Source organism: Corythoichthys intestinalis, chromosome 5 (genome assembly GCF_030265065.1).
Source record: "Corythoichthys intestinalis isolate RoL2023-P3 chromosome 5, ASM3026506v1, whole genome shotgun sequence".
NCBI classification, from domain to species: domain Eukaryota; kingdom Metazoa; phylum Chordata; class Actinopteri; order Syngnathiformes; family Syngnathidae; genus Corythoichthys; species Corythoichthys intestinalis.
Genome location: NC_080399.1, coordinates 41,807,724 through 41,831,848, shown reverse-complemented (window position 1 = coordinate 41,831,848; position 24,125 = coordinate 41,807,724). Strand labels below are relative to the sequence as shown.

The following is a 24,125-nucleotide window of genomic DNA, read 5'->3' as shown; positions in this document are numbered from 1 at the left end:
AACTCTCAAAATTGGAACATAATGTGCATAAAACGGACCTGCTTTGTGACCATTGTTGGAATGCCTCCAACAATGGTCACAAAGCAGGTCAGTATGAAGATCAGAATGAAGTCAAAGTAACAATTCCAGAGACAAAAATCAACTAAAACAACAACAGTAAAAAGTAACGTATCGACAAAAGAATTAGAAGCCTGTGCACGGTAGCTCTGGATGTTTCTACTCCAGACTTAGTCCACTGTTTCTGCAGGTCCCCGAAGGTCAGGAATCGGCCCTTCTCCACAGTCGTTATCAGGGTACGGTCACCTCTTCTGGTTGTGCAGCATTTCCTGCCACACTTTTTCCTTCCCACAGACGTCCCACCTAGGTGCCTTGATACAGCACTTTGGGAACAGCCTATTCGCTCAGAAATTTCTTACTGTGTCTTTGCCTCTTGCTTGAGGGTGTCAATGATGGCCTCCTGGACAGCAGTCAGGTCGGCAGTCTTGCCCATGATTGCGGTTTTGATTAATGAACCAGGCTGGGAGTTTTTAAAAGCCTCAGGAATCTTTCGCAGGGGTTTTGAGTTAATTCGTTGATTCAGATGATTAGGTTAGTAGCTTCTATAGAGTACCTTTTCATGATATGCTAATTTTTTGGGATAGGGATTTTTGTTTTTTCTTGGCTTTTTTGCCAAAATAATATTAATACAATAAAAGGCTTGAACTACTTCAGTTGTGTGTAATGAATCTAAAATATATGAAAGTCTAATGTTTATCAGTACATTACAGAAAATAATGAACTTTATCACAATATGCTATTTTTTTTTAGAAGGACTAGTATTTATCAACAACAATGAAGAAAAATACTACATAGTGTATATCAGTCAAAATGACTAAAATACCAAATAAACCTGACAAAATGGGACGAATAGAATTAACAAAAAGATCACAAATTTTTTAAAAAATATTAGGACAAAAGTCACATTCCTTTAAATAGCCTTTAATCACAACAATGTCTCAAAAAGCTTCAAAGACCCATAATTGAAAAAAAAAAATGACTCTATAACTTGATATAAACAACCCAAAAGGCAAGGATTAGGGAAAAACTAGTGTGCTACTACAGGTTGAAAGCTGTGATGACGAATACGCATGCCCACTACTTGGTAAAATCCTAGCCTACAGGCAAATTTAAGTGTACAAATAACTAATAATTAAAAAAAAAAAAAAAAAAAAAAGTAATAAAAAAATCAGGTTTGAGGATCGATTTGCATACATCCCTAGAATAAAACTACAAAACTGATCCATCCACTAATAATGGAGATCTTAAAAAATAAACAACGACAACAACAAAAACAACAATAGTTTATACCCCCCAGCAACAACAGCAACACAAGCGAGGAGTCGGCAGAATAATAAAACGGATCGCATATTGGTGAAATAAAATCTTACTAGTAATTACATGCTTCAGCAAAATGCGTGTATATTTACCATCAGTGTACTTTGTGGTGTTTCATATGATACTTTTAATTTGTATCACTTGGTTGTTTACCTCCTGTCCAACCAAGAAGCACCATGTAACAATCAATTGGTTCATTCATTTATTAGAATTCATTGTTAGCGTGTAATTTGATCAAATGACTGTACGTATAGTAAGGGCAAGTAGAGTAAGTTACAGTATACTTGACTCATCGCTACATTGTTACGAAAAAGGAAAATAAGAATGTATTGTTCATGTTTTTGCCAATCAGCTGTTTGTGGGCAGTAACAGGCGAGTAGTTTAATCCAATCAGGCAACAGTCAACAAAGTACGCCCTGCCCTGAATGTTTTTCTTAACTGCAGCGTCCAATACGATCACGTTATTTAAGTCATGGACAGTGTATTTATCCAATCGGATGCCTTCGTTACAGAACCTCCCAAGCCCTTGAGTGAATACCAGAGTTTCTTGATGGCGACAGATCTGGTAAGTGAGTGTTTTAGTACTTTTTTGTCGTCCCTTCGAAGAAATAAATCTTAAAAGTAATTTTAAACGGAAGAAATTCTTGGACTGTGTGTTTTTACCACTATAGTGATACGTTAGCGAGGTTGTCAACCCGTTTTTGACCGTCGAACGGCAGGTTGACCGTCGATTTTCCTCTCTCGCCCTCTCTCGCTGGTGTTGTTTTTGTCCCTGACAGCACTCCAGATGTGGCGACTCAAGTCATTCAAAAGGGTTCTATCATCTTGAAATGTGGTTACGCGATCGCCCCGATGTCATTCATTATGAACTGGGGCAGTGAGAGAGGTTGCGTCATGCCTCAACTTGTTGACATTCTTTTGTTTACAGTGCAAAGGCAGCAAAAACGAGAGACAACCCTACTTCTTTCTGTACCGTTATATTTAAATTACTGTTTTAAAAAATACATGTGGTAATATTGATGAATACTTTGTAAAAAAGTGCGGTAGGCGACTGTTGAAACGGCACTTTGGCAGCTGTTTGTCGACAAGGCTGCGCAGTTGGGAATGAATGAGCTCTGGTGCGCATGCGCGGAACCATCACAAGTTTATAAACAAGGCCTTTACGCACAAGGTCACGTGACCATCCCTATAGCTTCACAGTGGCGATTTAGAGACAAAGGAATCCCTCATTTGCATCACATTTATTGATCCAACACAATGACATTGAATTCAATGAAATGCTACGTGTGTGGTTTGCAGTTTAGATTATTGCAATGTTGCATTTAGAATGTCCACTTCCAGGCCAAAACATTTGGTACACCTGCACGAAGGGCTCTGTACAAAAAGAGGCTACACTGAAAAGAAAAGCAAATGTAAATGAGCTAAAGTCGTAATCTTAAATGTTCGATCATGAAAAGAAAGTTGTAATGAATTACATCCTTCCCTCCTCAAACAACATCCTGTAAAAATGAGGTATTTAACTTAAAATAGTGTACATATATGTATAGAGTCAAAGTGGGCAACAACTCCAAAGGTGGTCGAGAACAACTGAGCCAAGATCCTGTGGGACTTCCAGATCCAGACAGACAAACTGGTAATGGCCAACCAGCCTGACATAGTGGTGGTGAATAAACATCAGATGACGGCAGTAGTGATAGATGTAGCAATCCCGAGCGATAGCAACATGAGGAAAAAAGAACACGAAAAGCTTGAGAAATATCAAGGGTTGAAGGAAGAGTTGGAGAAAATGTGGCGAGTGAAGACAACAGTGGTGCTAGTAGTGATCGGGACACTAGGGCCAGTGACCCCCAAGCTGGGTGCATGGCTCCAACAGATACCAGGAACAACGTCCGACGTCTCCGTTCAGAAGAGCGCAATCCTAGGGACAGCTAAGATCCTGCGCTGAATGGTGTTATATAGCGCTTTTCCACCTTTCAAACCCTCAAGCTCTCAGGCCTCTGGTAGAGGACCCGCGCTTGAAAGGAGAGACCATACTGCCCGGGTGGGCGAGACTTGAAGTTCCCCAATTTGGCCAGATTTCAAAATTGTCTGATATGCATGTGTGATTGTCTGATATGCATGTGTGATATGTCATTGGAAAGCTTAAAATCTCAATTTTCTGGGGGATGAAAAATTTTAAACAGGAGGGCATTTTGAAAAAAATGTTTTTTTAAACAGCAAAACCCTCACTGGAGGGGAGAGCACGCGAGAGCATTATTAAAGACGCCACAATTTTAACAAGATATTATCGCGTATTTTCCTCTTTTCGATCCAAAAACTCCATGTAGCATGTAACACCGAGTGTCAAGACACCGCGGTGAATGGCCACAGCCAGATTTTTGGGGGATTTTATGGGTGAAACAAGGGTATAACAAGGGTCGCAATGCAGAAATCGCAGACATCAAGGAGTGTTTGAGATTCTTTTTCATATATTTACCCTTTAAAAAAATTTTTTTTTCATTTTTTCTTTGGTTGGATCATTTATTTATAGTCTAGAGTATTGGGGGAAATGCGACCGTAACAAAAAAAAAAATACAGTTAAGCTTTATTATAGTTCTGAGGTAGATATCTGTGACTTATTTACGGACACCATTTTTTTCATTGTGACAAAATTTGTTCAAAAGTTTAAAATATGCGAGTGAATAATTTTTTAAAGTATTTTCTTTTTAAACTAAATATTAGACATAATTAATGATTCTAAACTAAAAATGAGAGACATTTATAAAAATATAATTACTTACCTTCTTTTTATGGCTGGTTTGAAACAAAAGCGGTTGCGCGACATCTGTAAACGGGGTTTCCAGGGTAAAATGGACTGATTAAAAAATAGTTCAGGGGCTTAATGCACCATGAATCTGCTATGGCAGCATATAGACATATTGGTCCATCAAACACAACAGTTCTTGCAAGAGCAGAAACTTTTTTCAGTCTTGTCTGTGTTTTCCACCATATGTGTGTATATGTATATATATATATATATATATATATATATATATACTGTATATGTATTTTTCCCAATATCAACCATTTTTATCTCTAAAATATATGACATACAGTACCTTCCATAATGGTCAATCATTCTTTCTGTATTCGCAGTCTCCCATGTTGTGATTTTGCCGCCACTGAATAAACTCACTCGAATTAAAGGTTGGATTTTATTTTCTTGACTTTTCTATATTATTTTTTTTAAAAAGTAGACTATATTAAAAGTATAACAACACATCTTAAACAGCGATGCATATCATTAAGGAGAGCACTATATACCAATATCTGGAAAATATAATTTTCCACAAAAATATTTCTTGAAAATTTGTGTCTTGAAAGATAATCAATTTAATTTCTAATAAAAAATAAACAACTTTCTCATAATAGAAACTTTAATTCATTCATTATCCTCACCGCTTATCCTCATGAGGGTCACAGGGTAAGCCCGAGAAAAAAAAAGGATGGTTATATGTAGTGATACACGATAATACATTTTTCAACCTATATCGATAACCGATATTTTCCTGCACCTTCCACCCGATAACCGATAATGTCACGCCGATAATTCTATTCAAATATGTAAAATTTTAAAGTCTACAAAGATCAAATGTTACTGTGCAAAAATGTAATTTATTGCTATTATTTTCCCACATCAAATGTGAACAAGTAGTAAATTCCAACATCTAAACAATGGCAATGACATTGTGTAATGGTAAGCTTTTGGCAACAATTACTTCGAGAGTAAACACACCCAAGTTGCACAAAAATGCCTTTAAAAGTAAGCCATTCCTAACATATATCACATTACTACACTGCAAAAAAAACCTCCTTAAAACAAGCAGAATTGGACAAACTGTTGATTGCGCACATTTGGAGGCTAAATCAAGTATATAATTATCGGATTGCATTATCGGTTGAATTTCGTTTTATCTGGATTATCAGTGTGACGTCATAATTGCCATTATCGGCCGATAATTATCGGTGACCGATATTATCGTGCATCTCTAGTTATATGCCAAATATGCGACTATTTAATAAATAAATCACATATTTATCAAAAATATACTAGTATATTATGAAAAAAGCTTTTTTCTTAAAAATATTTTTTCCTCATAATTATTGATTTAATCTGAAAAATATTTAAAAATATTAATAACACATTTAATTTTTTTCCTAAACCAGGTAATGTGATGACGACTGTGACAGTGGAATTTGAGTGAGCCTTCAAGTTAAAGAGGATTCAAACTCATCATTGCAAAAATGGACGAGATGTACGATCCGCTCAAGTGCAATGAAGACCTGGCATCCTCCCCTGTATGCCACATGGACTATGGTAACATATACTTAAAATCACACTTGCATGCACAGGTTTCTACAGGTATCAGTCAATCTCATTTAATGCTTTTTAATGCCACTTTGAACTAAATTAATGCCCATGCCCAACTGCAGATAGTTTCACACACACACAAATTGTATGTAGAGTTGTACGATAAAGACTTTTTAACCGATATCCTGATATTTAACAACTCCCAAAATCTGATACCAATATTTTGTGAAAAATAAGAACAACTTCAACTGAAGTTATGGGGAGAAGTGCCAACATTGAACCACAATATTTATTTTTTAAATCAAAATGGTGCAAACATGTACAACTGCAAAGTGCTAATAAGGCACTGCCATATCACATATGACTCACACAATGCTTCTGGCTCAAAATAACAACAAAGGCACACAGCTTCAGTACAGTGAATGAGGTATGTAATAAGTTTATAATTCATTATTTTTCAACCATTTACTGTTCGTTTAATTTTTAACCATGGCTGCAAATGGTCTGCTCACATAACGCATCCCAAGCATCTTAGTTTGAAGACCTCTAATGGTCAGTAAGCAAAACTGCTGCGCTAAGCTGTGACCAGCCCTTGTACAAGGGCAGAAAGTTTCTACATTAACTTTGAAGGCATTTATCGGCCGATGTTATCAGGTAGCTGATAGTATCGGCTCACCTATCCTGCAATGATTTTATCTTATGTTCTCTTATCCCGGCTACCTGATAATATCGGACAACTGTAATAAATAATATTAAAAAACGTTTTTAATCTTCAAATTTACATGTTTTTTTAATGCCTGGAACATTTAGTTTATTGCTTTTTAAGGGCTAAATTTTGACAAAATCCATTTAATGACTTTTAATGCTTTTTAATGACCCGCTTAAACCCTAATGCATGAAAATCTCTAAAATGGAGAAACCAAATAAAAATTACATTTTTGTTATGGTTTTTGCGCAGCCCGTAATGTAAAATACCATAGATGAGCTAACAGATATTAGCTTAAATGTTTTACTGAATATAAACCTATGAACATCCGCTTTTTTAACTCATTAACCAAAACATATACAAAGCATAAACCAAGCTCTAAGTATGGACCAAAAAAATAATTGCCGCAAATCTGCATTATAGCAAGGGTTTGAGTGTATACTGTTTGTACAGATGACATGCCGGAGTTGCAGGCAGTGGAAGAGGATCAGCGGTCCCCTGGCTTGTTCCAGGTGGGTGCCGGTGTGTCGCATCAGGAGGCAAGCGGCTCTGCCAACACCAACTGGCTCGCTGAGCTCGCAAACATTGCCACCAGTCCTCAGAGCCCGTTACTCAAAGATGCCCCGTATAAGAGGTTTGCATTATGTTACTTTGATTTTGCTTTGAGTCAAAAGTCCAAATTTGAGCTGACACGGTCTATATGAAGCTTGCATGTACTGAAATTTGAAAAATTAATCAAAACAAAAAAATGAAAGGAAAAATATAAAACAGCAATATAAATAGATTCAATAACATCTTTGTCCATTTTTGTACATTATTTGTTAGTTTTTTTCTGAGTTACATGTATAAAATATACTTGTAGGGCAGTACAGTGGTACCTTGACGTACAATCGCTTCGACACACGATCTGTTCGACATCCGACGTAAAATTTAACTCGCCATTTGTTTCCACATCCGACGACATGCTCGAAATACGACGACTTATGGCGGTGCCGCAGTTTCTTTGTTTTCCCGCAAGACGTACGCACGGCAGATTTTCTTGTGAGAGAAATCAACATGGGTTCCCAGAATGTCAGTGCAGATGGTGAAAAAAGGAAAAAGGTGAGGCTTACCATTGAAGTGAAGATGGAAATGATAGAAAAATATGAGCGCGGTGTGTGTGTCTGTGAATTGGCTCAACGATCCGGCCTTAGAATGTTTAAAGGGGATGTAGCGCCCTGGGAAAATTTTGATATTCCATCATTTATCCATAAACGCATGCCTTTTGTATTCATATCATGCCACTTCGTGTAATTACACACAAGAAAATGAGAGAAATTTGGCTCGATTGTCAAGCTAAAACGACCGGCGCCCGAGATCTGGCAGATTGTGTGCGTGACGTCACGTCAAGTGAAGAGAGTGCCACCGGCCACTAGGGGGGCAGCGCCTGTCTGCATCAATATAATTCCTTCTAGTGTGGGGAGAATTAGGGGTGTTTTGAGCTGTTTATGCTGATGCATTGTGTTCGTCCTGCACATATTCCAGGTTCCCTCATGAAGAAACACCGCTCGTTGTCAATAAAAGAGAATTCAGAGTTGGCAGTGAGGGCTGTTTCTTCAACAAGAAAAAGGCTCAGTGCTTTAATACTGAATGGCGGCGATGATGGCAGACAATTTCGTTTCTAGTTTCAGCGACGAATCCGACGTAGAAGGACGTAACGAATGTTCATCTAATGGTGACGAGGAGAGTTGCAAAGCTTTAATCGGTGTTATAGGTGACCAATTTGAGCCCAAACGAACGCCAATGCAGCGTAATGAAACGGTCATTGAGGGGAGCAATGACACTGATGAAACATCGGCAGCAGATCGTGTGGTAAACACCAATGATTTGTTTAGCATTTCTTTTTGTGAAGCTGATACACCGTGACTGCAAAATAAAGGAATGCATAGAATAATTATAATTTATTGCGCTATCATAGCTTTTCGCTCTGCCAACAGACACAAATATGAACGGGATCAGAGGATTTGTTCTATATATTTTACGAACGATCATTTATACATGTGTCGAGTCCTGTATCCAAAGGCGTGACATTTTTTTTTATTAATTATAAAAGAGTACTCACTCTGGCCATTTCAAGCTTGGCTGCTCCCTTCTTTGCGTAGCTTTAGCCTCCTTTAGCAGTCATCGTCTCTCTCTTGATATCTCGGGACATTTAGGTGGCTGTGCATCTATGGTCGGCACCGCATCTCCTTTGAGCAGCAATCTTTTAGCAAAACCCGATTTCTCTTGTCCATAGTTCGAGAAGCTTTCAGTTGGAAAATGCGCACCACAGAAAAGCGTGCCGGAGGCTGTGTCTAGAAAATTAGCCCTCTTTGCACGGACGAACTTTACCCATTTTCTGTGTAGTCCAGCTTTTTTTTTCGCGTTCAGGAACTCATGGATACTATATTCCGATAAACAACTATTTGTACATCACATAGCACAGCAGTTTTGAACCATTGTTGTGATGTTTTGGTCAAACAAACCCCAACGCTACTCTCTCGTCGTTAAAAAACAATGGCACCTAGCTCCGCCTCGACTTTCAATCACTTGTCGTGACGTCGCCGCCCCATTCGGCTGTTTCCGGAACACTTTCGGTAGTGTTCGTCATTTTCGATCTATTTTCGATAATTGCTCATTAATGTGATTGATTTTTTTGTTAACTTTATCAATATTTGTTATCTTGGCGCATAACGGTTCTATTGATGTCTCACACCCCCTTTGCCGAAACATCCCCTTTAAGATCTCGACGGTCCTGCTGCGACCGCCTTTCGCCAGTTAAAAGTTAAGGCAGTGTTTTTCAACCAGTGTGCCCTCTCACGACACACGTGCCGTGAGAGATCGTCAGGTGTGCCGCGAGAAGTAATCAAATACCGGGTATTTTTTTACGTCGTCAGGCGGAGTTTGTAACAGTCACCTCCTTAAATGGTGTTCCTTCCGACATCCACCACGCGATGGCGCTGCTTTATTTACATTGAATATGTTCTTCTGTTGCTGCATACTTGTATGTTGGAGTTCTGCGAACGCGTATGTGCGAACCGCTGAGCTCCTGAGTGACGAGTGGTCGAGGTGGATTTATTATTTTTTTGTGAATAAATGTGCATAAGTGGAAGCTTCTCCCCTTTTTTTTTACTTTTATGCACGCATCCTACTTACCACGCGTTACAAGTTGCAGTAGGAAAGGAGGAGTAGGTAGAAGCTTGCGGTCGTGTGCAAATGAGCAATGCATTGGTCGTGTGGCGTTCAATAACTGCTCAGATTTTTAGCCATCAGCTACCTTGCTGTCCGCGAAAATGTGGACCCCAGCACATCTACTGTACATCATTTGATTAGATTTGTCAAGTGTCAATACACACGGAAGTGTCCTTTCCATTTCATCCATATTTGAGACCGTCAATCCTCCCTCTGTGTTTTATTCCAACACATTGTTGAGGACAGCAAGGTAGCTGATAGCTAAAAATACGAGCAGTTCTTGAACGTGACGTGAGCAGTTGCATTTGTTCGCCTCTATGAAAACACAGAGAGAAAAAAAGGCAACTTTTTTGAGAAACACTACAAAGGTAAATGGAAAAGCCGTCAAAGCCAGTTACCTTGTTGCTAAACTTGTTGCTGAATCCAAAAAGAGGCAATACTACCTGCCTGCAAAGCCATTGTCAGTGAGATGCTTGCGATTAAAGACATTTCTAAACTTTAGAATCTAAAGTCCCCGTCTGACAATTCTGAGCTTTTCCAGCCTAACTGCTATAAAAAATAGAAACAGAAAGAGACTAGGAGCTGTTGACGAAGATTCCTGCAAGGACATCTGCTTTGTGTTCATCCATACAGACTCAAGTTTCACATAGAGTAAATATAAATATTGAGAAATTTCATAATTAAATATACTGTACAGAAAGTAATTTTGGAACATTTTTGGTTTGTGGTGTGCCGCGAGATTTTTTCCAATGTAAAATCGTACCATGACACAGAAAAGGTTGAAAAACACTGAGTTAAGGTGACAATTGTTATTATTGTAACATCGCCAAAAAATCGCCAGCTTTGTCAGATTTTTAATCATTTATTTCATTTTTAACTTGTGCAACACAACATGCCTACTGTCCGCCGCAGCTGAACATGTAAAGTGAAAGTAAAATGTCCTCTCTCACTCACATCAGCCATGCGGTGCGTTCAGGTACACCACGCAAAACACATCCCACACATTAGGACCTGATTTGTAACATGATTACAGGTATTATTATTGTTGTTACCATTAGTATATCATTATTCCGATTTGTTTTGTTTTGTGTAATTGCTAATTGCAATAGAACCAGCACAATTTCTTAAGGATTTAGTGTTGGTTTTCGGGCTGTGGAACGAATTAATGTAATTATAACGTATTCTTATGGGAAAATCCTGCTCAACATACGACCATTTCGACTCAAAATGAATGTCCTGGAACGAATTAACTTCGTATGTAGAGGTACGACTGTATTTACTTTGTCCGTTGCAAAAGAGGGGTTGTTGCTTTTGAGAGATTTTTTCCCAGTTTGTGGCAATGTTTTTGCTTGAAATTTATGATTTTTTTTTTCTTTAGATTTTTACAGTATGTGATTTATTTCAGGCATGAAAATCTCTCACCTTTCGGCGAAATTCGCCGTTTTGAAGTCAAAAAGGGCGACCTACGTGAATTGCGTAGATCCGAGGAGAAATCCTTTTTGGGAGGAGGGGGGGGAGTCGGGAGGTTTTATTTAATTATTATTATTATTATCATCATGTGATTAACTTAGTACGTAAACTGAGCACTTAAGAAATCGGTTCTTTAAAAAAGGGACACTTGGACAGTCAGCAAATCCTTCTAGATGCTTCGCTGATGAGAACCAATCATCGGCCCAAGCTGCGTTCCATTTTTCCAAACGCGCGTACTCCTTACGTTAACATGGAGTGCTCGGAGAGCCTTTGGTTGCATTGCAAAGCTGCGAAAACAAAAAGCAGGCCTTATCCACAGCGGGGCAGACCAGAGCGCAGCATACACACTTGCCTGTATTTGCCAGCAGATTGAATTTGGTGAGTAATTGTTTCAATCGTTTTCACATTTTGCAATATAAAAAAGTTACTGCCATTCGTTGCAGCTTGCGTTGAACACTGCCAGAGCTAGCCAAATCTCCCATGAAAAAAAATAGCTCCCGTTAAATTGCCGTCAAGCTTGTGTATTTAGCGGTAACATAAACGAAGAAACACACTGTTGAGTCAAATTAAGCGGCATGCTCTCGGATGGAGGGGGGCGCCTCGTATCGCTCCCGTCGTCCACCTGAGACGTGTTATTTTCGGCCGGGACTTGAGCTGACGGCCGGTGTCGACACAACACCGGCCCGACGAGTGGTGGGAATGACTCTTGCTTCTAAAAGCTTTTCAGAAATACAGGGATCCCTCATTTTTCGCGGTTAATGGGGACCAGAACCCGCAGCAATAAGTGAAAACCGCGAAGTAGCGACCCCCATTTTTTTTGTGCGTGTTCAATGTATTTATTCAGATTTTACATTGGAAAAAAGATAACTATATATAAGACATGTTTTTTCATTTTTTTCACCAAAGTATCATTTATAAATGGTTTTCAAGCACTTCAAAATGTAAGAATTATGATAAGTTTTAAACATGTTACTGCCCCACCGAATTATTTTTTAAACAAGAATAAAGTAGTAAGAAAATGCTTGGCTTTATTAAATGCTTCATAGTGAGTCTACTCAAACCCTCTCAGGCTTTGTTAAACGGTGACTGACACATGTGCAAAGTTTTTCTTTTGATATATATATATTTTTTTTGTTTGAAGCTTATTTGATTGAATAATAAAGACACAAATGCCCTAGCCAAAATGTGGCCCAAACGCAAAACAACATTACTTCAATGGAAAAATTTGTTTCAATCAAGAAAAATAGTTTACAAATGCTTTTTTTGTCTCAAATATATTTTTGCAATCAAAAACAATTTTTTTTATTGAAGTGACTTTTTTGGGATTAAAAGTATATACTGTATATTGATTGAAGCAACTTTGTTTTTTGATAGAAGTAACTTTGTTTTTTGATTGAATAATAAAAACACAAATCTACCTCCATCCTTATTGAGAGAGAAAGAAATTAAGAAAGCTTTAAAACTAAAAGCCACCGGGGAGTCTGTTTTTTATTTTTATTTTTTTTTATTTTTTTTTTTTTATTTTTAATATTTATATTTCATTACATAGACATGCCTCGTAGGGAAAGGAGATTGAGGGATTAAAAAAAGGAGTTGGATGAGGCTGCTAAAGGCAGTAGATACCTCATCAGCTGGGTGAATAGCAGACCTGGTAAGAACAAGTTTGCAAGGATAGTCAGGTATTAAATACAATTATAAACACAATTACAATGTTATTTTTCTATAAGATTTTATGTCATTGCTTTATTAATCATTAGGTGCTAGAGTTGTTAAGAATGGATAATAATGAAATAATAGTTTTGAGAAAACTGTGCTGTTGGTGGCTCAGTGACCATCTGATGTGGTTTGTTCTCAGATGAACAAGTTGAGGAAGAAAATTTTGATGCAGAGGTTGAAGGAAGAAAAGAGACAGACTGACTGAGTCACAGCCAGAAAGTGTTGATGACAGTTTTGATTTCTATTCACTGTTACCCCCTCCCAATTAAAGTATGTCACAGTCGCAGCCAATTATTATCTATAGCTGGTTAAAATTGATGTTGTTTTAAGGTGTATTAAATACTTGTTCATGTGCCCCTTTTGATCTACGAGCACCCGCCCCTCCACCGGTCTCTGCACGGCCCTGCTGAAACACAGTGTGGGTCGACAGAGCTCAATATTTTGTTGGGGTGTACAGTGTACTGGAACATATTTCCTCCACACCCTTCTCACCTTTTTAACCCCTGACCCATTTTGATGCCTGTTATTTGCTTGTTGTTTTTTGACCTACTAGCAGTTGGCCACACCGTTATCTTCATTCTGTTGGAGGGAAATATAAATGAGATTGAGAGCATGTTGTGAAGTGTCCAGTCGCCATCTACTGTAGCAATGGGGAGGTGACGTGCACCCCGCTTATTGTGTCTCTCAAAAATTGTAAATTGCACTAGTATCTAAAGGCACCACTGTGGTTAGATTTTATTTTGAAAATTAAAAAAAAAAATCCCTAATTCCATACTTGAATACTCTTACTTTTGATTTGGCTCTCATCAGATTGCACATGTGTCCAGTATTCATCATAAGACACACAAACAGTACACAGGAATGTTTGAAGTTAGATGGAGGAAATCAGTTGGACTTCTTGCCTTTGTTGTGCTCTTTCCTTGAATCGCAGATCATCTCCAGTTCACATCTTTGGCAACAGCAACAGTTTACATTCCTACGCCCGTCCTCCTTTGGCTAGTAGTGCACCCAATCCCTTTAGAGGTCACCTCCGGGAGCGTAGGCGTGTCAGGGTAACAAATGCTCACACTTTTCATCATGTCCATAAAAAAGCTAAATGGTTTCACTTACGCTTATAATCACGGTTTTCATGTGACAGGCCAGCAGTGAGTCTGAGTCTGGAGTTTTCTCCATGTCATCGTCCTTTTCTGACGATGAAGACATGGCATGGTCCCATTCATGGCCCTCCACAGCCTGGCACTGCTTCCTGAAAGGTTAGTGCTTCGTCACTCACACCCTGCGCCACACCACATCATTCTTAATATCCAAATGGTCCTTGAAGTCCCATACTTAGGGTTCTGAGGTGACTGTAAGTTGGACACGTGAGAACAAGCCATTCATAGTCTTCTACTATATCAAGTCTAAATCAGAATTACAGGAAAAATGTGTATAAGAATCCAAATTTAAAACAATCAAATGCAAAGAACATTAACGACAGTGCAAAAGTAGCATCACATCATCATGTTTCCTGATGCTACCCAGCAAAGTCATTCATTCACCTTAGATTTCAGGTTCTGGTCAATAGTTATCAATTTTTGACAGATTCTTGATATGGCCTTTTTCAGGCTATTAGGAGCACCGGATAATAAAACACACCAACAATTAATAAGTTTGTTTTTATACATGAGGCGCGCCTGGTTATAAAGTGCATCAATGTACTGCATTTATCAACCTGTGGAAAAGGATTATTATTAGGGATTTCCCGATCGCATATTTTTGCACCCAAGTCTGAGTCACCTGATTTAGAGAATCTGCCGGTATGAGTCCCAATCAGATACCGAAAAAAAGTGTTGTTTAAAAAAAAAAAAAAAAAAAAAAGTTTTAAAAATGTTACTGTCCCACCGTGCCGCCTTCATAATGAAAAATGCTTGTCTTTATTAAATGCTTCATTCAGTGAGTCCACTCACGCTGCTGAGAACAGCCTCTCACTTACACAATGAGTTTCCAGAGCGCACTAAAGCTAGGTTTTAACAAGCTAAAAGATAATTGACAGATGTGCGCCTTTGATAGTAGAGCTACCAAGCTTCCCTGGAAAGATCAAAACAGCACCCCTGTCAGTCATCGTTAACTTTAAATAATTAACTCCAGAGCATTGCTGACCAAGAAAAGCAGCAGGGCGGAGAGTGAAAGGTCGACGAGCATGAAACAGAAAAACATTAATATCTATTTTTTTTATTTTAAAACCCAATCCAACAGGAGGGAGAGTGAAAGGCTGTACAAGCATGAAACAGAAAAACATTAATATTTTTTTAAAATTTCAAAACCCGATCCTTTTCATCTGATTCTGATCCACTGAAAAATGGCGCAGTCATCCCAATTTCCAATCACATAATCAGATCGTGACATCCCTAATTATTAGTGCTTTCTCAATGTTTTAAGAGAACTTGTTTTGTGGGGGGGGGCAACCTCTTCAATGTGAACAGTTCATAAGCTGAAAACCTTGTGTGTCAGAGCCATCGTAAATGAAGACCTTCGGTGCTAATGTATACGAATCCCTTCATTGTATGATATTTCAGTGTGTGAATTCATCTGTCATCCTAGGAACTCGCCTCCGCTTTCATCGCGGCCCAAACGTCGAGTGGCAGGAAGCGGATGAACTCGGAGATTCTGATGAAGATTCTGATGACGAGAGCATGATGCCGTCCAACTCTTCCTCGCTTAAGGTTGTATGCACTCGTGCCCGAGAACTCCCCTGCGTAGCCCGCTATATTTCTGTTTCCCAGGATGACCACAAAGTGGCAGCAATGTACAGGCAAAGGAATTCAATCATTTCATGTATTTTCTTTAGCAATTGTCCTTAGGCTTTTTCCCCAATGTAACAAACATGTTTTATTTCAAAATTTGGGAACTATTTATTTTTATCCTTTATTATTAGCAAAAGTAAATTAAAATAAGCTCGTTTTTCCCAACATAGTAAAGCCGCAGAGTTCACATGGAAAAAAGTAGCAGCTAGTAGTCTGAAAATTACATTATTTTCGCTCTGAATGTTGTTTGTATGAATGTAATTTGTACAATTTACAAGGTTTTATTCATTTTTCTGGTTTTCTGTTGTTTTTTTGGCCTACTCAAATTTGGCACATTTTAATAGATTTTTTTTTTTTTTTTTTTTTTTTTTGTAATTTTCTAAAGAGATTTTCTGACCTGTTCTATTTTTCCCACAATCCCAGCGGTTTGGCTCTGAGGGGTTGAAGCTGATAAGTCACGAGGAGACGTTGTCTTACGGCCAAGCTGTTCTGAAACTAACCTTTGATCCTGGCTCACCTGACGATGGTCTTTTAACCGCTGAATGCCGATTGGACCACCCCTTTTTTGTACAAAGTAAAGGTATGGGAAATTAATGACTAGTCTGCCATTTGAGCTAAAGTATCGAATGTTTATTTTTTTTCCTAACGTCTGTCTGTGCTCGCTGACAGGTTGGGCCTCCTTTTATCCGAGCCTTACCGTGGTGCATCATGGAATTCCTTGCTACGAGATGCAGCTGGGCGACATGTGTCTGCCGCCAAACCACCCAGATGCCATTAAATGTGACGATTCAGTTGTTTTTGATACATTTAGAAGGTACGTATCAGTGAGGTGTGCATGTTCTCTACACACCACACCAGAATTTACTAGCGTGTGTTGTGTACACAGGTGTAACTTACTGGGAGAGGGTCATAAGAGGACATGACAAAAGGAAGGGTTTTTTTCCCCCCACTGATATAAAATAAAAACACATGCTATGATATTGATGGGAGAGGCACTATTACCACGCGGAACGTACATAAGGAAGGAGGAAACTGCGTGTAACCCAAACACATTAGCTTAGCTGTCATAAAAAGGCATATCCATTAAGCAGAAAAATCCAGTTATACCCAAATGTCATTATAGAGTCTTTAGAAATTTTTGCAAATCATTAAATATTCTTTGAGACACATAATAATGTCATACATTTTGGTGTTATCATTTTTAGGGGTGGCGTGGCAGAGTAGTTGTCCCCCACTCCATGGGTTGTAAGTTCAATTCTCCACCCTTAAGGATGTAGTGTAAAGCACTTTGATGGCCTTGAAGGTGGAAAGGCGCTGTGCAAGTATAACTCCATTTACCATTTCTACTTCTTCGAAACAATTATTAATTTTTGAGTGAAAACGATTGCCAGTTATTTGAATGCTCATGTCAATGATAGTGATTTTCAAATAGAAATTCAGTGGTGTATGGCATTAATGTGACTTATTGAAATACTAGATTATAAGGGTGTAACGGTACATGTATTTGTATTGAACCATTTCAGTACTTGGTGCTCGGTTCGGAACGGAGGCGTACCGAACGAGTTTCTGACGTAGAGTAACACTTACTTTTCGAGGCTGCGAGTCGATCGGGTTACAGTTTCCTTGTGTAGATTATATTTACTCCGTCTTCTCTACTATAATGAGGACCAGCACGGCATGACAGTATATAACCCGTCAACGGCGCGACAACGTGGCCGCCGCGAGAACGCAGTGAAACGCGGGCGTTAAGGTCGATCAGGCAATGCACACCAGTCGCAGTAAGGCCGCGTGTTGGACGCGTCCCAGAAGCGGCTCAATGCGACGCACGTGAAAAGAACGGCAGAGTTTATTATTTGACGCGAGACGCAACCCTCCTGCGTCAATACTACCACCGGTAGCTAGGATCTGGTAGACCGAAAGTCACTCGTGTAAAAATACGGTGGATCCGGTCGATTTTCAAACTAATATGCAATCGTAACCTACTTTTTGACCCCATCAGATCTCTTGAGTGGTAGATCGGGGCACAGTTGACTTGTCTTTGTTGATTTACAGTTGTCTTCTCTGCTATAACAATAACCAACACGGCCCTGTGTTCAATACAAAACCCTCCTACCACAACAAAACAAGTAGGAACTAATATTCACATAGGAACTAAAGTTATACACCATAAAATATACAATCTAAATGAATACTACATCACATTTGTAAAATATAAACACATAATAAAATAAATAATAGCCCGTTTTAATAAAATAAATTGAAATGAGCTAAAACACCTGTAATTAAATAATAACAGACAGATCCTGCTTACACAATTAAATTTATTAATTTCTGTGTGGCGCTTTAACTTGAGAAAATCCTCCAATAAAGGTTTTGAAAACCGTTCATAAGTTAAAAAAAAAAAAAAAAAAAAAAAAAAAAAAAAAAAAAGAATTTATTGAGGCATTTCATTTTCAAAATACATGTTAAAATCTTTTTTCATTGGGAATGCTTTTCTCTTTAGCACAGGACTTTTTTTTTCTTCTTTCTTCCAGAAAGAAAGCTGACCAATACTCGGGGTCTGAAAGGCAAATTGTTGTTTCTCTTTAAATACCCGCCATTTTTTGAGCAGAATTCTAGCTTTGTATAGGCTAATGTTCCTATTGTTGAAAGCACAAAGGTGTGTAATAAACAACTAGCACATTTATGTTTTGCATTTTGTTTTCTTACTGTACCGAAAATGAACCGAATTGTGACCTCAAAACCGAGGTACGTACCGAACCAAGATTTTTGTGTACCGTTACACCTCTACTAGTTTATAAAAATGAATCATACTCTGTATCTATTTCTGCCAGTGACAGGCAGAACATTTAATTAACTGTTCACTGTCACTTTAACGTACCAGCTTGAAGATGCCACCAGATGGCACCAAAGAAGTACTGTTATTGCAAAATGCAATGACTACAGTTACATTTTCAGCCACCATTCTCACATTTTACTGTAGTATCTGTGTCTTTTAAGTGTCAATGACTTTCAAACAATGGGCTTGGTGAGTGATGTGGGTGTCAGCCAATAATAGTTGCCTTGGTTATTTTATATTTTATCAGTCTAAATTCAGCTCCACTCTGACTCCCTTTGATAGCTACTTGTGGCCAATGTGAAATTGTGCCTGTGTGTTGCAGTTATGACTTCACCCCGCTGGACTCATCTGCCGTGTATGTGCTGAGCAGCATGGCCCGCCAGCGCCGAACCTCCCTGTCCAGCTGTGGTGGAGCTAGTCCGGACTGCGACAAATTGGAGCACTCGGGGTCCCTGCAGTCGGCGGGCAACAAGTCGAACAGGAGCCAGGCCTCAGGGGGTAGCGGTGGTGCTACACCCACAAAATGCAAGCGGCCTATGAACGCCTTCATGCTGTTCGCTAAGAAATACCGAGTGGAATACACGCAGATGTATCCTGGAAAAGACAACAGGTGCACACTTTCTTCTGCACTGCTTCGATGTCATGAATAACTCACAGCGGTCAGGCAACAGTACAGCTTATTGTTCATAAATGTACTTTACTGGAGTATGTTTATTTGCTCAAACTATAGCACTTCGCTTCCATAATTGATTTCGATTCCTACTAATCTGTAGCGTTTTTTTTTAAACGGAATTATGTAAGGGAATGTTTAAAGATGCAGATGTAGGGGAATGTCTAAAGATAAAAAAGATGTACCGTACATATGGGATTTTGATTAGTTATCAAAAAAATTGTCTGGTTAAAATGTCTAGTCATGTGCAGTTAAAATGTCTTATATGATGCAAATCAATTATTTTAAAATAATTTGCAATTGTAATTCCCAATTCACCATAACTTTTAATATTGATATGTACACATTTTTTTATTTTTTTTCAACCCCCTTTGTTTTTTTTCTTAATTTTACTTCAGCATGGTCCTGGTTACGTGTATTATTTAATTACACACAATTATTTGAAAGAAAAACAAAGTTGATATATTTATAATCAATATATAATGCTAAGTTTATATGTTACGCCAATGTTTTTGTACAAGTCCTGTGTAAAGGCTTGTGGCCCCAATATATTTTAACGATATACAGTTGCGCTAAACATTAGCCTTCCATGTAAATTACGTGTATTTTAATATTTACAGACTTACAGTAGTTTGCAATCATGCAATATAACAAAAGTAGCTCAGCCCATATTATTATTACAAGCAGTGATTAAAAGTAGCTGACTTATGAAGTTCTGTATATTTTGAAAACAAAATGTCAGTTTAATTGGGGATTGAATTTTACTGTATATATTTGTTTATAATTGAAATTGCAGACAGTATCATATATTAACTCATTCACTCCCAGCCATTTTCACTGGTGCAACCCCCTTCGCTCCCGGCCGTTTCACTGGATTTTGACTGATTTTGCAAGGCCCACAGAAAATTCTGTTCTATTCCTGTAAACATGGAACCCACCAAAAGAAAGATTAGTCTATTCTTTCAGCAGGAAAAAAAAGTTAGTTCATGTCTTTTTCCATTCTTTAGAAATCAGCATTAGAAAATAGCTTAGTTTGAGCAATTTTCCAATTTCTGATGAAAAAACAGTGAAATTGAGCCTTTTGTAAAAGCATACATTTCAAACATAACTTTGACTTTAACACAGCTATTTTTTGCTTTGTGACATCCCAAACATCTGAATAATGTTTTCCTTTCACAAAATAACATAAACAACAAGACAAATAGAGGTTTTGATAGCAAAGTAACAATTTATTTACCCATAACTATACTACTGAACTGAGAGATGACGCTGTTGTGGCTGCGACAGCCGGGGTAAACTTTTCCCTCATCGCCACCTCTCATCAAGATGGATTTTTTTGTCTTTCTTTTGTGGTGACCACTGCCTTGTGGCAGAGATTGCCTGGGGAATTTGTGTTTCCGGGGGAAATTGGTTTGCCCGTGCGCGTTTCTGGCTGACAGTGGAGGGTGCGGGGGGCGCGAGCAGCCGAGCACGGCGGTGCAGGCTCTGCTCGGCGAGCAGCACGGACGCAACGGCATCATCCGCTGCACTGGTGGTCCCGGTCGTTCTGCTCGGTCATCCAGCGCCTGGCATCCCGGGTTTCCTCCCGGTTGTTCTGCTCGGTCGTCCGCCGCTTGGCATCCTGGACATTCATTCGGTCGTCTTCCGCCGGCGCCCCGGCCGTGCAGCCCGGCCGTTCGTTCTGTTTAATCAGGTTGCGGGTCTTACCAAATGCGCTATTGCCCTCCAGTGACCAGTTTTATTGCTCTAAAATGGATTTTCAGCATTGTGCTTTGGAGCTAAATTGCATCAGAATCTAGAGATGTCCCTTGTGAAAAAAATGTACAAAACGTACAACTTTGGGACACTGAAAAAATTAAAAATATAATGTATTTATACGTTTTTGGGAGCAAATGAGTTAAAATCTTGACCCTCATCTCTCCGTAGAGCCATTAGTGTCATCCTGGGTGACAAGTGGAAGAAGATGAAGAGCGAGGAGCGGCGATTGTATACCATGGAGGCCAAGGCTTTGGCCGAAGAGCAGAAGCGTCTTAATCCCGACTGCTGGAAGCGCAAAAGGACCAACTCTGTAAGCATGAGCAAACAAATGCGATTCTATAAACCTGCCACCTTGATTTTGGATTGACCAGAAGGAACAGTTCTAAGAGTTGGAAGTATAACACTTGGGACTTGGCTGCTTTGAGTGACGAATAAAAATAATAAAATTAATTAAACTCTTAAATCAAGGTGTCACTGTTGTGTACTTGTGTACATGAAAGTGTGTGTGACTTTGGCATCCTATCTTATCACCTCAACAGGGTTCCCAGCAGTCTTAAAAAGAATCCATCCACGAAGACATGCCGGATGATGCCTTGTTTTCGTTCGCTCTCCTGTATTCTTGACACCCGACGCGACGATGCCGTCTTCACCTGCTTTTGTAACCAGAAAGAGGAGAACAAGGATGAACTGTAAAAAAAAAAGCCAGCGTGCCGTGTAGTCACTAACTAAATGCATATATTTTCTTACTCTATCGCTAATGCAAAGGAGCTTGTATTCCTCTTTTGATAGGAATGAATCTCCTCCTTTTATTTCATACGCAAATTAGCCTGTGGTGCTACGTATGCTTGAGTAAAGCAAAAAACAACACATGTCTATTTATAATTGTATAAAAGGGGATACGTGGAGACATTTCTCATTCAGCTGTTGATGATATTTTTCAGGATATTGCACAGAAATTATAACTTTTTGATAATGTTTGCTAAATTTTATCAAATCTCCCTGGGATCTGTAGCCGACTTCGTCTTAATAGACTTCAGCCATACGTTGATCAGTGATCAGTTTACACTTAAGTCACAGAGCACTTCAGGCCCTTTCGCTGTCAGTGTTCATTCCTATTGCACTTTATATCACAATATAAATATGTAATCTTGAACTATACAACCTTTGTATTCCAATGGAAACGTGTTTGTGTTTTGCGCTGCGGCTCAGCAAACCAAGCAGCCACTTTCTTGCTTTCAGGTCACCAAAATGTTCATAATGTACAGGTCTCACAGCCCTACATTGCACAGAATATCCTTGTATCATATTATAAATAATTTTTTTAAAACTTGGATTGAGTGGTGTGTGTTTTGTGCCCCCCGGAGTTGCTTTCATTCTCTTTTAGTTGTGTTTGTTAGTCAACATTTGGCACATTGGACACGCCGCAGCGGGCAAATTGCTTTGAAAAAACATCCAGGAAAGCTTAATGCTTCGAAGGCAATTACACTTTGAAAGTGTCTTTTTTATTTAACTCCATGCCTTCTGCGGAAGCATTCAAAGCAAAGTGCAAGTCGTAGCTGTACTCAAGCCTTTATGTAAAATCACCACTAAAAACTGAAGGGTACAGGATACAGAATACATTTAACTAGGACATAAATCCACAATTAAAAACTGTCCACATCATGTTATTGGTATTATTTTCATGGATGGATGCTGCGATAAATGCGGACGTGGTTACCTATGCTTTGCCAGTCAACCTTATTTGTAGCAAGGTTTACCCTGAGTCTGATCGTTGTTTCCAATCCCGTTATCAGTACTGACGTGCTTTGCCAATTGAAGTTGACATTAAGAGTTTTTTTTCCCCCACCAGTTGGATATCAGAAAGTTCAGAAGTTACATTACTGTATTATCATTGTGATCTATTTATTATTCTATTTACTATTCTATTAAAACCTTATAGTCACGTAGCTGTGATTATTGATTATTGGTTAAAGAAACTTCCAATGGTGATATACAGTACCTGTACAGTAACACGAATGTTACGTTGGCCAGCAAGACAGAATTTGAAGTCACTAGACAGACTAGATTGAAAGTGGCAACAGGAGGCTGAACTGTAGAATTTAGGTTATTTATGTATGTAGCTTGGTACTTTTGCTAATCTTTTTTAATTCATTATTTTACTATTACTATTTTGTAAACAATCACACTTATATGAAACAGACAGTGTATATGCAAACATTATAAAGACCATAACTATGGGGTTTAAAATAGACCCCCAAAAAATAGTATAAAAAGGCTTTTTATGTAAATGTCGTCACATTATAAACAAACTGCATTCAGAACACGCACTAATAGTTCATATTGCATTTTTTTTTCTTTAAAGAATGTTTGATTGAGAATCGTAGTGTCATCCTAACTAACTCTCCATGAATCAAATAGATAACTCTCACTTGGTTGGATTTAATGTGGTCTGCAAGAGGCTGGGCCAAGAGTTAAAGAGATGTTGAACACCCTTGTTTTAATCCTTTGGCTAAATTAAATCCAGGGGAAGTCCCACACTTCATCCTCATAGAGCTATTATCATTCTTATACAGTACCTATAGGGTTTTCATAGCAGTTGAAAAATAGTTTACCAGGCCCATTGAAAAAATGTGGTTTTACACTACATCAAAAGCTTTACAAAATTCCCCCAAAATATGAAGAAATTGCCATCTATTAAAGTAATCAATCTGAATGAATCCAATTTTTTAAAAAATATATGTATTTGGCATAAATAATAATTCCAGTTGTCAAATATTATCGGGTGGCCAAGAAAAGCATTTTTAATGTATATTGGATAATATTGATAATTGTTTTCATTATCGGTCTTGGGACAATATATCAAGTGTGAATGTAGAAGCCTTTTGCCTGTGTACTTAGATTGATCACAGTTTTGCTCAGCAGTTATGGTTATTGACCATTAGATGTCTCCAGACTAAGATGCTTGGAATTTGTTATGTGAGCAGACCATTTGCAATCATGTTGCAAAATGTAAATGAACAATAAATGATTGAACAATAATGAATCATAAACTCATTACATATACCTATTGCGTTACCAGAGCGAAATAGTCTCTAAGAAAACTAGAAAAGTAATCAAATAAGAAGGGTCCTGCTGCAGCCCGCAGTATTCGCCTTCTGCAACCCTTGCTTTCAACGAGTAATTAGATCAAGCTTTGTCATCCACCTTCCTCCACCGGCCCTAACCTTTACCCTCACCCCAAACCTTTT

At 38.5% G+C, this 24,125-nt stretch overlaps 1 protein-coding gene across 2 annotated transcripts; it reads left to right on the top strand.

Annotated features, from left to right (window-relative positions):
• The first annotated feature begins 1,838 nt into the window (after window positions 1–1,838).
• On the top strand, window positions 1,839–22,207 carry hbp1 (HMG-box transcription factor 1). Of its 2 annotated transcripts, XM_057837350.1 has the most exons (12): window positions 1,839–1,939; window positions 4,510–4,560; window positions 5,581–5,731; window positions 6,885–7,065; window positions 13,759–13,879; window positions 13,966–14,080; window positions 15,408–15,529; window positions 16,034–16,190; window positions 16,280–16,424; window positions 18,772–19,059; window positions 21,046–21,187; window positions 21,417–22,207. In XM_057837350.1, exons 3-12 carry the CDS (start codon window positions 5,659–5,661, stop codon window positions 21,432–21,434), a joined length of 1,362 nt encoding a protein of 453 aa, XP_057693333.1. In that variant the 5' UTR covers window positions 1,839–1,939; window positions 4,510–4,560; window positions 5,581–5,658; the 3' UTR covers window positions 21,435–22,207. The 2 variants fall into 2 exon arrangements, with proteins under 2 accessions (XP_057693333.1, XP_057693334.1); XM_057837351.1 differs by lacking the exon at window positions 4,510–4,560 and having other exon boundaries at window positions 1,852–1,939.
• The last annotated feature ends 1,918 nt before the right edge of the window (window positions 22,208–24,125 follow it).